The 16,083-nt window shown below is 32.9% G+C and overlaps 1 protein-coding gene across 1 annotated transcript; it reads left to right on the forward strand.

Annotated features, from left to right (window-relative positions):
• Positions 1 to 9,402: 9,402 nt before the first annotated feature.
• LOC108319752 (methylenetetrahydrofolate reductase 2) lies at positions 9,403 to 15,838 on the forward strand. Its single transcript, XM_052874356.1, has 12 exons — positions 9,403 to 9,558; positions 9,839 to 10,261; positions 10,875 to 10,935; positions 11,045 to 11,127; positions 11,443 to 11,616; positions 12,028 to 12,201; positions 12,302 to 12,402; positions 12,494 to 12,605; positions 13,285 to 13,365; positions 13,456 to 13,633; positions 15,048 to 15,382; positions 15,489 to 15,838. Exons 2-12 carry the CDS (start codon positions 9,857 to 9,859, stop codon positions 15,570 to 15,572), a joined length of 1,788 nt encoding a protein of 595 aa, XP_052730316.1. The 5' UTR covers positions 9,403 to 9,558; positions 9,839 to 9,856; the 3' UTR covers positions 15,573 to 15,838.
• The last annotated feature ends 245 nt before the right edge of the window (positions 15,839 to 16,083 follow it).

Consider the following 16,083-nt stretch of genomic DNA (forward strand, 5'->3'; position numbering starts at 1 on the left):
CTCCATCTGAAAACATGTAGGATTTTTCGGTATCATAGTGGCTACCAAGAAAAACATCCTATTTCCACTCATTTCAATCTCCATTTTGAATGATAAACTTTACACTTCCCATTTTGAATCCAAATAGCTTGGCCTTTTCCTTAAAGTTGTCCTATACTTAATAGATTATTCTTGAGTTTATGAATGTAATAAACATATGAAATTACATGAGTAACTACATCAACATTCAAATGAACATTTCCTTTCCGCATTACAACCATTCTAGTATTATTGCCAAGCTTTACAATATGCCTAAAGCTCTCATCCATCTTTGAGAACCACTTCATGTTTCCACTTATATGGTTATTGCACCCTAAGTCAAGAAACAATTCATCTTCTTTCGTGCCTTGTTTGAGATCAACATAGGTCATTAGCAAGAGCTCATCTTCTTCCTCCACTTCATCCTCCACCTCAGCATAATTTACTATTTTCTACGAGTCAGGACATTCGTATTGAAAATGTTTGAATTTATGAGATTTAAAACACTTAATTTCATATTTGTTTAAGGGTTGTCTTTCTCTTCCTCTGCCTTGTCCACCTTTGAAGAAGACTCTCCCTTTCCCTCTTCCTCTTCCTCCTCTATCATTATTAGTAATTTGTAGCATTTGTTCTTCTTCTCCATGACAGTTCATTCTTTGCTCATGAACAAGAAGATTGCTCTACAACTTGTCAATTGTCATGGTCTCCAAGTTGTTGAATTCCTCAATTGATCACACGACATAATTAAATTTAGAAACCATGGACCTCAAGATTTTTGCAATGATGACATTCTCACACATACTCTCACCACAAGCCTTCATACTTTTAGCAATTTTTTAAGTACGAGCAAAATAGGAATTAACCGTTTCTCCTTCCTTCATCCTCAAAACTTCAAAATCTCTACGCAAGGCTTACAATTGCACTTTCTTCACCCTTATAAAACCTTGAAATTTTTTATTCATTGAATCCCAAATGTTTTTGGATGTGTCGTCACTAAGGATTGTGTCCAAAATTTCACGATTAATAGCTTGATGAAGATAATTTTTTATCTTTAAGTCTTTCAATTTATGCTTCTCCATTAATTTAAGTTCTACCTCTGAAGATGCTGCTACATCTACTACTATTGAGATCCCTTTCTCTACAAGATTCCAATACTTTTTGGAACGAAGAAAGTTTTCCATTAATTTTGCCTAATAGTCATAGTGGCCATCAAATTTCGAAACTGCGGGTTGCACATACTTATTGTTACTACTTTCTGCCATTTCTTTTCTCACACTCTCTTTGAAAGAAATATGCAGTTTCTTTCCACACACTTACAATTGTTTCTCTCACATTCAATTATATCTAGGATAAGCCTATGTGAAGGAGTTTTGATACCAATTGTTGAACACAAAACAATACTTTAAAGATATATCCTTAAGAAATGTGTCATTGAATACAAAATGATAGGTTGACTTTATAGTCATATAAATAAAACGATAACCATATCCACAATTTACATGCTCAACAATGTGGGTGGGTAAATAAAATCATCTAATCCTTATATGCATATTCCTAAGAAATAGAACTACAACTAATAAATTATTTGACTGAATTGAAACAGAAAAATAACAAAGTAAAAGCAACAACTATATTTCCTAAGAATCAACAAATTACTTATGAGGCAGACCAAGGAGATAAAGGGGAGATGGAGAGAGGGGGAAGGCTTGGAATGGTATAGCCAACAAATTACTTATATTGAGACTTACATAAATTTGAAAGTCATTCTTTTCTATAACAAAAAAATTAAATTTATATAACATTTAGATGACATCATTCATAAGACTTAATTTTAATATTCATGAGTGCAAAAGAAAAATGTACGAGTGAAAAATACCCTTGGACATTTTCTTTTTCTCTGTTTTAAAAAGATAATGCAAACATCCCACCAACTACCACCCAAGTATTTGGTCTACCACCACATCCTTTACCTACCAAAGCCACCAACTGCAGCAGTAACTGTCTATATTAAAAAGTGAGAAGGAATATGGAAATTAATAGCAAATAAGCACAAAGAAAATGCGAGTTTATTACGGTAATTTATATAAGTGTTAAATGTAATTTTAGTATTTTGATGTAAAATTAAAAATATTTTTAAATTTTTTTTTGATATATTTTAATTTTTAAAAATAAATTAATATAATTTTTTTAAATTTAATTATGTTAAATTTTTTTAACATATAAAAAATTCAATATAATTAAAGTAAAATAATTATATTTATTTATTTTCAAAATTTGATAATTAAAATATATGAAAATTTCATAAAAATGAATTTCAGTTTTTCATAAAAATTTAAGAATTAAAAATATACTTAATCATTATATAATTTGGGTTGAAATGTGATTTGAAATTTTAAAATTAAAATCTATAAGTTAAATTAATATATAAAACCCTCTAGTTTTGCCAACATTTATTTTCTTATTTGGATTTCATAGTGTTATAAACTGCAAGTGTTTGTATATTTGTAAAATTGAAGCTACTGACTCAACAAGCTTTTTTCATAATTGTAAGTTTGCTCTGTTTCAAATATTCTTTTAATAATTGGATATATTTTAAAATATATTATAAGATGAATAGTAGAACATACAATATAAAAATATAATAATTTAAGGAAAACAAATGTAATTTAAAGCATTGATCTATAACTAAAAATTATTATAAAATAAATAAAGATAACAACTATGCACTCCAAATAAAATTTATATTGAAATATTATATCAACATTAAATTTTGTTTCTATCATTTTATATATTATAAATTATTTTAGTAGAGATTTTTTTTATGAACTTATAATTTAATAGTTATCTATTAATAGCTTTTTACAAATGTTAATTTTTCAGTTTTTAACTAGTTTTTCTTAAACTTTAACCTATGTTAGCCAAGTAGCACAACATTTGTGGATAGGTAAAAGAGGATTGAATGTGATTTCTTTGATATAACTAAGCTCTATTCACTTCAATGGACTCTTCAAGCAAATTTGAAGAGACAGATTTAAATGATAATTCATGTTCACTTTTAAGAATTTGAAAAGAAGGAAGAGCGAAGATTTGCGGAATACATTGCATTTTTTTATCTCTTCTGATGGGAAGAAATTTGCGTTGATTATTTATTAAAAGTCCATTTTACCCCTTCCATTTACAAGGTACATGATAATGATTGGTGGTAGACTTGGAATGAACATGGTAATGCAGATAACCTAGGGGAGGAGTGCTCTATTGTTCTTTTTTACTTTATAATTTATCATCAGTTTATTCCATTTTTATTGAGGAATTAAAATACATTAAATTGAAATAATTTTTTAATTTAAAATGATTTCTTTTTTTAATTACTTTATTCGGTTAAAATATTTTAAATATGAGTATTGAATAAAATAATACTTTATTCTTAAAAACATATATTTTAAATATAATTATTTAATTTTACTTAACTACATTTTTTTCTATTTTAGAAAATAATTTTGATTTTTTTTCTCTTTATAATATTTTTTATCAAAAAAATATATTAATAATAAATATAAATTTATATTATTTTTATCACAAAGGATATTTTGGTAATTTTCAATTTCTATCAATTAAACAATTTTTTTTATCTGTCATATCAATCAAATCCTACACTAATTCTCACAAACTTTACTCCAAAATCCATTATCACTTACCTTCAAATCTACTCAAATAAACAGCAAAAAATTTACCTTCAAATCCCTTCAAATCCATCCACTCACTCTCTTCCAAATCATCTCCTCCAAGTGAACAAAGCCTAAGAATAATACAAGGTAGGAGCTATGTTTTTATGAGTAGTTTTCATTTGATTTTAGGTGAGTTTTAAGGGAGTGGGGTAGTTAAATTTTGATTTGGGGGTTGGACACTCAAATGGTGAATTGTAATAGTTTAGGTAAGTCATTTGCGACTTGCTAGAGTCCCTAAGTTGCTTAAAACTTTGCCAAAAGTAGTAGAACAAGATTTGGGTCTATAAGTTGGTGTTTTGTAGATTTTGAAGTGTAATTTGTTTAGTAAACGCTTTAGAATGATGTTTGTAAGGTTTAGAAACAATTGACTAAGTTCAATTGAGTTTATAAGACAATCTAGGAGGATTAGAAGTTGGGGAAAATGTTTGGAAGTTGTAAATTATGGGTAGGTCGGGAAAATTCTGTAGATTTGTGCTACAGAATTATGCAGACTCGCTGAGCGAGTGGAGTCGCTCAGCGAGTGGTCATAGAGTCTGACACACTGTTTGATGATTCGCACAACGAGCAGGGATGCTGAGCGAGGGGTTGAGGTTTGGAAGCACTGTGAGTTTTATTCGATCAGCGAATGTGGTCACTAAGCGAGTGAGTTGGGGGTCTGGTACTACTGGTGTTTTATTCGCTCAGCGAGCTGGGTTGCTGAGCGAGTGGTTTGGAGTATGGGGTTACTGTTAGTGGATTCGCACAATGGCCCAAATCGCTGTGCGAGAGAACTCTATGGTCGCTCAGCGAGTGTGTGTGCGTTGAGCGACTGGTCCAGGTTGTAATGTACTATTTTCTTCCTTGTTCTTGACTGGTTTGAGTTATGTAATTGATACATTTGTGGATGATGTATGACTATGTATGAGTATTATAGGAGTATCAAAGTAAAGTGGATTGTTTCTAACGGTGTGGAAGATAATTCCAAGGAGGAATTTCTCAGTGGTGGTTGCAAAGTTTGTAAGTATGAATATGTAAAGCTCAGTCTTGGAGTTCATCCTGACATTCTAATAGTCACCTATTCTTAAGTAGAGAGGGGTAAGACATGTCGTGATAATAGTAGGAGGTCTTAGCCCAGGGGCTTTTCCTTGACCTAAGGTGAGTGATAACGGACTAATATTGTGTGGTAGCTTGGGGTGAGCCAGCTATTTCACCACAACAAGTGCATGAACTGTCATAGCTACATATTCATATTAATCCGGATGGTTAAGTCAAAAAGTGGTGGTCATAAATAAAGTTTAATTTGAATTGATGTGCTGTGTGAGTATCTCATGAGAAATGTTTAATATTTATTCATATATCATTGTTTGTTTTCTTCTAGCTTACCCTTCTATATGTGTTTGTGTTCTTCTAGCTTACCCTTCTATTTGTGTTTGTGTTGTATGTTTTTTCTTGGTTCTCTCTTTGCTATGATCGTCTTGTAGGTGTGAGTAAAAGGAGATGAGGTATCTTTGGAGCATGTTCTTGACGGAAGTAATGCTGCAGAGTAGTTGTCTCTAGAGTAGTAGTTGTAAATAGTTTTGGTGTATGATGTTTGTATATAAAGTTTAAATTTTATAGTTATTTTGGGATGACGGTAAGACTTTACTTTATATGATAGTAAATAACTGTTTTATTATATTTTTATTGTGTTGACTCTTTTAATATAATATTTATGCTATGTTTTTGGGATGTTACATTAAAGATATTAATTTATAATTATTTTGTTGCTTGTAAATCTATTACTTTTTGCATGTCTTTCCTTCTTTAATGATTTCTTTTAATATAATTAGTAACCTGTTTTATTCACTGTTAGTATATATATGAATGGTGAATTTTTTTTTAAGATTGTATCATAGTAAAATATTATTTTATATATCTATATACACACAATTTTAACACATTTATTTATATTTAATCATGTTTTAGTTGTTAAATATTTTTTTAAAAAAATTATTATGTGTATGGCATGTTTTTTCTGTGTGCGTCACTTGATTTTTTTTTTTCAAATTTATGATACTTATATTATTGTTTTACAAATTTCAATTTGGTAAATTTTGTTTTGAAATGTTTTTAAAACATTTTTATGATATATATGTATATATAATGTCAGTTCAATAATTATTTGATGACCTTTTAATATTTTATTATAGATTATTTTTAAGAGACAACATCTTACAAATGCTTATGAAGAAATGTATCATATATCTCAAAATTGTCTGAGCTATAACATTATATATATATATATATATATATATATATATATATATATATATATATATATTTTGAGAAAATTAAAAGGAAAAATACAAATTTTAGGAACTATACAAGATTATAAACACATAAAATTAGATATATAATTTGTACTTAAATAAAAAATCCTTTTAATAATTTTATACCATGTAGGTAAAAATTTTAAATTACAAACAGTTAATTAAAATATAAAAATAAGATGTTAAAAATGTTTTAAAATAATAAATAATTAATTAAAATATTAGGAAAACTATATTTTTTTTAAACTACAGATACTGTAACATCCCAAAATACAGTAATAACCATAATCAGAATTAATTACATTTAACAGTAAAACAGTGCAGTCTTTACATTACTAAACGGGTTTCAAAAAGCCGAACGGCTTAAAGTACAACATTAGATACAATACAGCAGTAACAGAAGTTCAGAGACGAACGATTTTACCAAACTTAACCGAACGTTCAAAATAAAACTGAAAGACTAATAAATAAGAACCTAGCGAGCGCTCTAAGGCTCGGCTTTAACTTCTACTTCAACCAGATTAGCGTCTTCCAAATTTTCTTCTTCTAGCATTTCTTCAAGAGACGCACCTCCATCTGCTCACATCCACACGGATGATCATTGCAATGACAGGACGAACGTACATAGACAACAGACAACACAAGGAAAACGAAAGGGTAAGCTTAGGTAATTTAATTTATACATAAACATATACAACAAACATTTCAATCCACACAAGCACATAATTCAACATGTAACATCATCCAAAAAATATATATATATATATATATATTTATTAGACCGACCGTCCGGATTGTATGAATCTGTGTAGTTACAAGCGTCCTTGCACCCGAGTGATGTAGTAACTGGGATACACTCAACAGCTGCCACTCGAGGTTAGTCCGTTCTTACGTCGCCCATGTTAACTTATGGACTAAGGACCTCCTGCCGTTCCCACACATGACATACTCCCTCTACATGAGGATGAGTACTCACGGAACATCAGGATGGACAGCAAGTCTTAACTTATCCACAGTCATACTTTACCAAATTTAATATTCAATATATGTAAGAGTCGTTCCTCCCTGGAACGCTCGTTCAAATTCCATAATCGTATAATCATTCAATATAGTGTTCACACTTCAACATCTTATAATTTATCATCATCTTTATCTTCAGTTTTAAGAGTATAAAATAACGAACGTTCATACTTCTGAAGAATGAAGACGAACGCTAAAGACTAGATTTAGAAGACTCGTTGTCAACGGAATAAGTCCACACATACTTATATGAAGAACGTGACTGCTACTCGAATCAGTTGAATGAACCGACTCTTAGAGATATAAAATCAATGTTCAGAATAATTTAGGTACAAAGACTCTAGGCCTAATCCAAATGGATAAAGATACAACAAGACAATTATTTAATTATACTGAGAACAATTTGTTTAAAGGGATCGACTGCCAGTCAATGACCGAACGCGATAATATACATTTACTAATAATTTGGACGGACGCTATTTACGCCCATTCAGAAATCAAAGGTAAGGACGAGCGTTCGGTATAAGACCGAACACTTCTTAGGACGAACGCTAGATATAAGACCGATAATTAATTAGGACGACGCTTGGTATAATACCGAGTACTAAAGAGGACAAACGCTCAGTGTAAGACTGAGCGCTACAAATTTGTAAGTATAAGGGGTAATACATTATAACTTAATTTAAATTATAAGGTTACCACTAGGCTGAGCCGAACGCTCAACATAGTATTTCACGGGACGCTCGTTCTCGATCAGAACTCTTTCCAAATGAAAGGATTCCTTTTTTTTAAGCAATTGATTAGAAATCGAACGGTATAAGACCGTACGATGATGAACGTATTTTATCATAGTAAGGATTTCATATTTACGATTTCCATCTAGTTCAATTATCAATTTTCAACGTATCAGTTCATACTTTATACTTCATATCAATATCAATTTCCAAACTTTATATGATTCACATTAATCATTCATACTTCAAAGGGATAAATCATCTCATATTCATACGTATCAACCATAAACATACATTTCAACCAACATATATTATATTCATTCAGTACAACAACGTTCGTTCATGCATACTCAACCAGCATACATCTCATACATTCAGTTCATATCATGCTTGCATACAACATACAAGTATCAATTAAATTACTAAGCTTCCCTTACCCGGATTGATGACTGAAACGTTCAATAAGTAAGAATTGTGACTCGTCCAGCTACCGTTTTCTACCAGTAACGATCGCTTACTCTTCCAATCAAATCTAACCACAAGAAAATCGATATACTCAGACTACACACTTGCATGCAACCAAAACTTAGTTTTTTCAGGAAACCTAAGAACGAACAACTAAAGGAAAACTTACCCGCTTCAGTTCCTAAAACTGTTCGGTTCAACTTGAAGCTCACGGCTCCGAGAACGCTCCTACGGTTTCTAAAAGTTGAACGGAGGACGGAGTGGTGAGTTACAGTAGAGAGAAGATAGGGTTTTCTAGAGAGAAGGTGGAGGAGAAGAAAGGTTAGAGTCTTGGTGGAGAAGAAGGTGCATGCAGAGAGTGGGAGAAATGTTTTCAGAAAATTAGTTTTCTTCCCAAGGTCAAACGGACGTGCACTCTCATGCGGACACCTGTTTTCCACTATAGATTCAGAAGGTTCCAAAGCGACACTTGACAGGCGTGCGTCAGAGTGTGTGAGTGCGTTTTAATGAGACTGAGTGTGTGGCGCGGTGCATTAATGAGAGCTGACAGGTGACTCCGCAGTGCATTAATTTGATTAGACAGATGGCTTACGGTTTAATTTTCCAAGGCCTCACAGATACAAATGAAATATAAAAAATAAGTGTTAAAAATATTTAAAAATGGTAAACAATTAATGTAATTACTAGAAAAAAAATAAAAAAATTTAGAGTTACAAAATTATGAATATATAAAATTAAGTATAATTTGTACTTAAATATTTTGTAAATAATTAACTATTCGAATGTAGATTAAAATTTGTAAACTAATAAAAATAATTAAATTATAAAATTGAAAAATGAGTAAGTTGTAATAGTATTACGAAATAAAATTTAAGTAATTTTAATTAGAAATTTAAAGTATAACAAATTTTTATTCTTTAAAAAAAATAAAAATAAAAATATTATAAAGGTAAAATAAAAGTAATAATTATATATAAAAGTCTCTTTATATATATATATATTTTTTTTTCTTTTATTGGAAATGACAGTGGCAGCAGAACCCATTTTGAATAAGTTGAAAAAGAATATCTCCAAGTTTTTGTGAAGAGATGTGAAAAAGAACATAATAGCATTAGTTGTTGTCCCCACTCACCCATAAATGTGAAGAAATTTGAACAAGACCCTTACCCGGTAGCCAGTTGCCACCAACCATAGTCTCTCACAGATCTACCATTGTATATGTGTCGGTACGTCTCTATATAACCACACCTCCACTCCTCACATTGCGCGCTTGCTCTATCTCTCCCTTCCTCACCTCATACCACTAAGGTACGACTATTGCTCTCGTTCCTTTCAATTCTTCCTTCCCCTTCCTTCTTGATGCTATAATTATAAAATGTTCCTAATTGGACTCAGGATTATTGCTTTCCATGCCTTTCTTTATAATTACACATCTGAATTTTACAACTAATGTAAAATGATGTAATGGCGAGAGATGGAGGTGTGAAATGTTGTTGTGTGAATAATCAATCTGTTATTGTTTTCCAATCCATTGTTGTTGGATCTAGCTGATCTGATCTACTTACTGCTTTGTTTGGCATGGTCTTAGCTATAAAAAAGGTAGAAAATGAAGATCATAGAGAAAATACGCGATGCCGCAGCTGATCCAAACAGGGTGGTGTTCTCCTTTGAGTTCTTCCCGCCCAAGACTGAGGATGGGGTGGACAATTTGTTTGAGAGGATGGACCGCATGGTGGCTCACAATCCCTCGTTTTGTGATATCACCTGGGGTGCTGGTGGAACCACAGCTGATCTAACATTGGAAATTGCCAACAGGATGCAGAACATTGTCTGTGTGGAGACCATGATGCACCTTACCTGCACTAACATGCCTGTTGAGAAGATAGACCATGCTCTCCAGACCATCAAGTCCAATGGCCTCCAGAATGTGCTTGCTCTTCGAGGTGACCCCCCACATGGCCAAGACAAATTTGTGCAGGTTGAAGGCGGCTTTGCCTGTGCACGCGATCTGGTACCAATTCCTTTCCCCTCCAATTTCCTCATATTTATATAATTCATTCTATTTTTACCAATCTCAGCTCGGATAGTTAGAGAACCATAGCACCCTCACCCAGGTTCTCTTTTACCAATTCTAGACTTTGATGGTTTATAGCTATTTTCGTAGAAACCCTTTTTTAAGAAAAGATTTCAATTTTGCACAGACTGAGTCCTCTGTTATAATTTGTCAGAGTCTCATTTGTTATTCTATATTTGATCTGCTGGACCAAGAAGTTCTTGGTTGGAGTTGAATTGGCTTGCTTCTTTTGAGTTAGATTTGGATTGAAGTCTTGTGGATGGAAAAAATGTGTTTGGGGAGGGGAGACCCCACTAAAAGTGGGTCAGTCATGTTCCTTGATGGAAATTTGATATTGGCAAAGCACCTGGGTACTCTGCACTGTCTGAAAATACAAAGAATGGAAATTTTTAAATCCATTGTTAATGAGTTCTGGAACATTATACTGCATTCTTAGTGATGATAAAACTGTGGTCTTAGTTTCATAAAATTTGATACTAGCTGGTGATCCTGTTAGTTCAGTTTGTCTGGTCTTGAGTGCTGATTTTCAGGATGCTAATGTTTTTTGTAGGTGAAACACATCAGAGCTAAATATGGTGACTACTTTGGCATTACTGTTGCTGGTTATCCAGGTTACACACTTCTCATTATTTTCAACTTCATTATCTCATTCTGTTAAGTGCTTTTATGCTCCTTTTTCTGCCATCATTTTCTCTTACAATCTATAGTCTTTCTCTTCAGAGGCACATCCGGATGTTATAGGAAGTGATGGATTGGCTACAGCAGAAGGTTATCAAAAAGATCTTGAATACCTGAAGAGCAAGGTCTAGTTGTTGAATTAGAATATACCCATTTTGTGTTAAAAGTTTTTTTTTTTTTTTCAATTCTAGAATATAATTTAGGGAATTCTTTTAATCTGTGACTTTCTTTCTTAAACAAGAAGGGCAAAAAGAAAAAAAAAAAACTTAAGAGAAATGCTGCATTCTTGGATAAACTTGGCTATTCTTCTTCTAAATGAAAATGAAAAGTAGCAAGTGAGGGGTAGGCAGTGGTGAAGGATTCTTTTGCAAGGTATTTTTTTGTTGATCTCTCTACCTCTTCTTTGGGCCTCCTATTCTGAGTTCATGTTTTTTTTGCAGATCGATGCTGGAGCAGATGTGATTGTCACCCAGTTATTTTATGATACGGATACATTCCTGAAATTTGTGAATGACTGTCGCCAAATCGGAATAACTTGTCCTATTGTACCTGGAATTATGCCCATTAATAATTACAAGGGCTTTCTTCGTATGACTGGGTTTTGTAAAACCAAGGTAAGATTTTTTTTTATGTAGACCAAGTATTTAGTATTGGAAATGTTTAAAAGTCTCAAGGACGTTGTTGGATGGGGACTAAAGAAAGAATAAAAAGTAACTTGAATGTTAAATATTGATCTCTCTTTATACATGTATACTTGAAGAAAATATCAGTTGTTCTTTCAGAACATTATTAAAAAATAAACCTGAACATACACTGGGAAAATGATTGATCCCATACTAGATTGTTGTGTTGGACGAGTGAACATATTTAACTAGTACTAGGGATGAATGTTAAGATAAAATGTTTTCACATAATATGTCTTTGTTACTTGGTATTCGTGTACTTGTCACTTTTTACCAATTTGTTATATTACTTAAGTGCCATGGACTCTAATACATTGTTTTATTTTCAATGACATAATCTAGATACCAGCTGACATTATGTCTGCTCTAGAGCCTATCAAGGACAATGAAGAAGCTGTCAAGTCTTATGGAGTTCACTTGGGAACTGAAATGTGCAAAAAGATTTTATCTCATGGAATTAAGACATTGCATCTTTATACACTAAATATGGAGAAATCAGCATTAGCAATACTAATGGTTGGCTCCTATGGCATGCAATGTGTACATTTGTTATTTGTGGAAGACTTAACTTTTGAAAGTTGATATTAATGTTTACTGTTTCTTTTTTTCCTGGCAGAACCTTGGCTTAATTGAAGAGTCCAAAATTTCTAGATCCTTACCATGGAGACGTCCCACTAATGTTTTCCGTGTTAAAGAAGATGTCCGTCCAATCTTTTGGTATGTTACCTTTGCAATTGTCATGTCGTGTTCCATAACATGAGTGAATCGGTATGAAGGATTTCTTACTTTCCTTGTACAACTATTATAGGGCAAATCGTCCAAAAAGCTACATATCACGAACCATAGGATGGGACCAATACCCACATGGGCGTTGGGGTGATTCCTGTAACCCATCATATGGTGCATTAACTGATTACCAGGTGCTCGCGGTTGCTTACTGATTTTATTTTTATGTATGTTATTTAACACTTTTATTTTCTTTCCCAGAGGATAAAAAGGTCTCTACACTATCGGTAGATCAAAATTGATTGTTTAACAGTAGACCATTTATTTAAAATTAAATTTTATTATTTCTTTGTGGAGAAACTAAAAGTGCAATGCATCAATCCAAATGGGAAACATACTGCAGTGATGGATCTAATAAGAATTGTTCGAGGTTTTGAATTGTGGTCACAATTGTGTTGATATTCAAATGTGGAAAGTTGTTGACAAATGTAGTTGATGCAATCCCAATTATGATTCTGATGCCGATACGGTAACCTCCAAAACCACAATATTGTGGCTACAATTATGGTTGTAGTGTAAATTGCAATTTGAAACCTTGGATTTCATGTGAATTATATTAGTTGCCCTACATTGAAAATCAAGGGTTTGCGTAGCATATATTGTTTTTTGTGATTATGATGCTGTATAAACTTTGTTCTGAAAAAAATGAATAGAAAGGTCATATTGCAAAGCCTAATTACTTTTTCATGCAAAGCCTAAAACAGATGGGAAAGGAAACAAGGCAGAAGCAGAAGTGTGAAAACTACATTGAAGCTTTTAGAAATTGGTACTTGTTATTTGATAGGGCTAGAATTCATCGTTTTTTTCTTGTAGTTCATGCGACCACGTGCACGGGACAAGAAACTTATTGAAGAATGGGTAGTTCCCTTGAAAAGCGTTGAAGATATATATGAGGTGGAGTTATTTTTTCACTTCGAGCATTGCTAGAGTAATCTTGTTAACACTTAAACGTCATCTAAATTTAACCCCTTTGTTATATACCAGCGGTTCAGAATGTACTGCATTGGAAAGTTGAGAACCAACCCTTGGTCAGAATTAGATGGTCTTCAGCCAGAGACAAAGATCATCAATGAGCAGCTGGAGAGGATTAACGCAAAAGGCTTCCTCACAATCAATAGCCAGCCAGCTGTTAATGGGGAAAAGTCGGATTCTCTTACTGTAGGTGGGTGTAAAGGAAGTTTATTTTTATTTATGCATGATATTATCTGGTCGTAGGTTTACAGTATTTTAGTTTGTACTAGCTATAGAAAGATGCCTAACTTTCTGATTCAAGTTAGATAGTTGAACATTTCTATAGGTTTTCATTTTGGAATGAGTTAGAAGGTGTTAGGTACTTGTGGCAGGCTGGAAGCACAAACAACTACAGTTACTTGTGTCCGGACCATGGTTATGGTCAAATGTGCAACATTTGTTAGAGGTATGATTAGAATACTCGCTACAAGATTTTGACAATCATCTACCTTTTAGCTAGTTTATGGGATTCAGAGCCTAAAGTATTGGTGTTAGGTTACCTGCACATGTCCAGTTCTGGGATATGGGAGTATGCTAAGATGTCTAGCTAGCAATATTGCCAAAATATTCCCTACAAGAATCGCACAATCCTATTCCATTGAGCTAGGTTTTAGGGTTGAGTAAGGCTCATTTCCTTCCCCAATACTTTGATACCTTTTTCTATTTCTATCATTTATTTACTAGTTGTCAAAGAGGCTACCAACAGTTAGGTTGATTACCCTTTGAACATGGTCTTCCAGTAGGTATCTTTGGTTCAAATTTTCAACAAGGATAAGTAGGCATGTTAACTTTTAGCACTGGCTGTCGGATTTCTGTCCTGTCTTTATTCATAACCTGAATATTGAAGCCTGTGATTGGATTAAATAGGGAATTCTATTGAAGCAAATCTAAATTCAAAGCATGGAATCCAGCCTTTTTAATTTCTTATTTTTGTCTCTGCAGATCTGTTTTTTTTTTTTTTTTATAATTTCCTAGTAATTTCTTTTTCATGCTTCTTGTTGGTTTGCTAAATCTGATGCTGTTGCTAATGGATAAATAGTATGGTGCCACAATTCGGAATCTGATGCTGTTGCTAATGGATAAATTAGAAATGTTATATTTCTAATTTCTTTTCCTTATTTTTTGTTAGTAAAAGTTACATCATGTCGAATCTGGTGTTTACCGATATGATTTTTGTTTGTTAAATTTATATTACAGATACAGTGGTATAGTGTTTTATTGATTACTTTAAATTGTTTATAGCCTAAAATCCTAAACTAACTTTTAGCCGATTAGGAAATAGTACTGAACTTACGGCCAGATAACGGGAAGGGTTTTGTTTCAATTTTTGGATCAGGATTCTTGAGTGAGATGTGGCTATACCACTTTATATTGACTATACTTGTAAAATGAAAAAGGAAGATTGAACAGAACATTGAAAACAAAATAGGGATTCAGAATATATTGAGATTTTCCGAGCAGAATATCCAGTGCATTTTATGACTGAGGGTATTGATATCTTGTCCGTATTTGTGTGTTTACGATAAATTATACACTAAATCCTTCGTTTTTGATATATGGCCTAGGCTGGGGTGGACCTGGTGGGTATGTTTATCAGAAGGCATATGTAGAGTTCTTCTGCTCCAAGGAAAAGCTGGATACACTTGTTGATAAATGCAAGGATCGAATCTCTTTAACTTATATGGCAGTGAATAAAGAAGGGAGCTGGAGTTCTAATGTGGGTCAAACTGATGTTAATGCTGTGACATGGGGTGTCTTCCCAGCTAAGGAGATAAAACAACCGACCATTGTGGATCCTGTCAGTTTTAATGTATGGAAGGATGAGGCATTTGAAATTTGGTCAAGAGGATGGGCCAGCTTGTACCCTGAGGGTGATGCATCCAGGAAATTTGTTGAAGAGGTTGGTTCATAAGGCTATGGTCCTGTAAAATCTGTGTATTTGATGGCATTGCCGTGTTTTTGTTTTCAGCTACAAGCTAGAGCTTTGATAATTCTTTGTGTCACAGGTGGGTGGAAGCTACTTCTTGGTCAGTTTGGTGGACAACGATTACATCAATGGTGATCTTTTTGCGGCCTTTGCAGATTTCTGACTGAAGCTTCTTATTTATTCGTTCTTTCACTTGGTTGTCAAGTTCTTTTCCTTTTTCTTTTCTTCTTCTCAATATGATGATCCGTGTAACACATGGTTGAAGTGGCAAATTATTTTTAGGGTATGTTTGTGTCCCATGCGTCTTTGTTTTGTCATTCTTCATAGTGCCAGGATGAGTTTGATGGTTGTATACGACCGGATTCCTGTTTCTTATATTTACATGAGTGAACTGTAAAAGTAAAAGATTAAAGTCTCGTGCCTTTTATATTTTGCCCCCTATTTCTTTGTTTCAGGCAACCTCGTCGTCCTATGTTGACACTTGAGAAAGATATCAGATGTATTCCAATTGCTAATTAGTTGATATCCTCGCTTTAGCATCTGCGTCGGCTGTCTATTAGGAAAATTTAATAATCCGATGTGAAAATTTGGGAAATAAATTAACAGAAAAAAATATTACATAAAAGGCAAGGCTATTAAAGCTTCTATGTTTGATTAATGTATTAATTAGGTTT

Source organism: Vigna angularis, chromosome 3 (assembly GCF_016808095.1).
Source record: "Vigna angularis cultivar LongXiaoDou No.4 chromosome 3, ASM1680809v1, whole genome shotgun sequence".
Classification (NCBI taxonomy): Eukaryota; Viridiplantae; Streptophyta; class Magnoliopsida; order Fabales; family Fabaceae; genus Vigna; species Vigna angularis.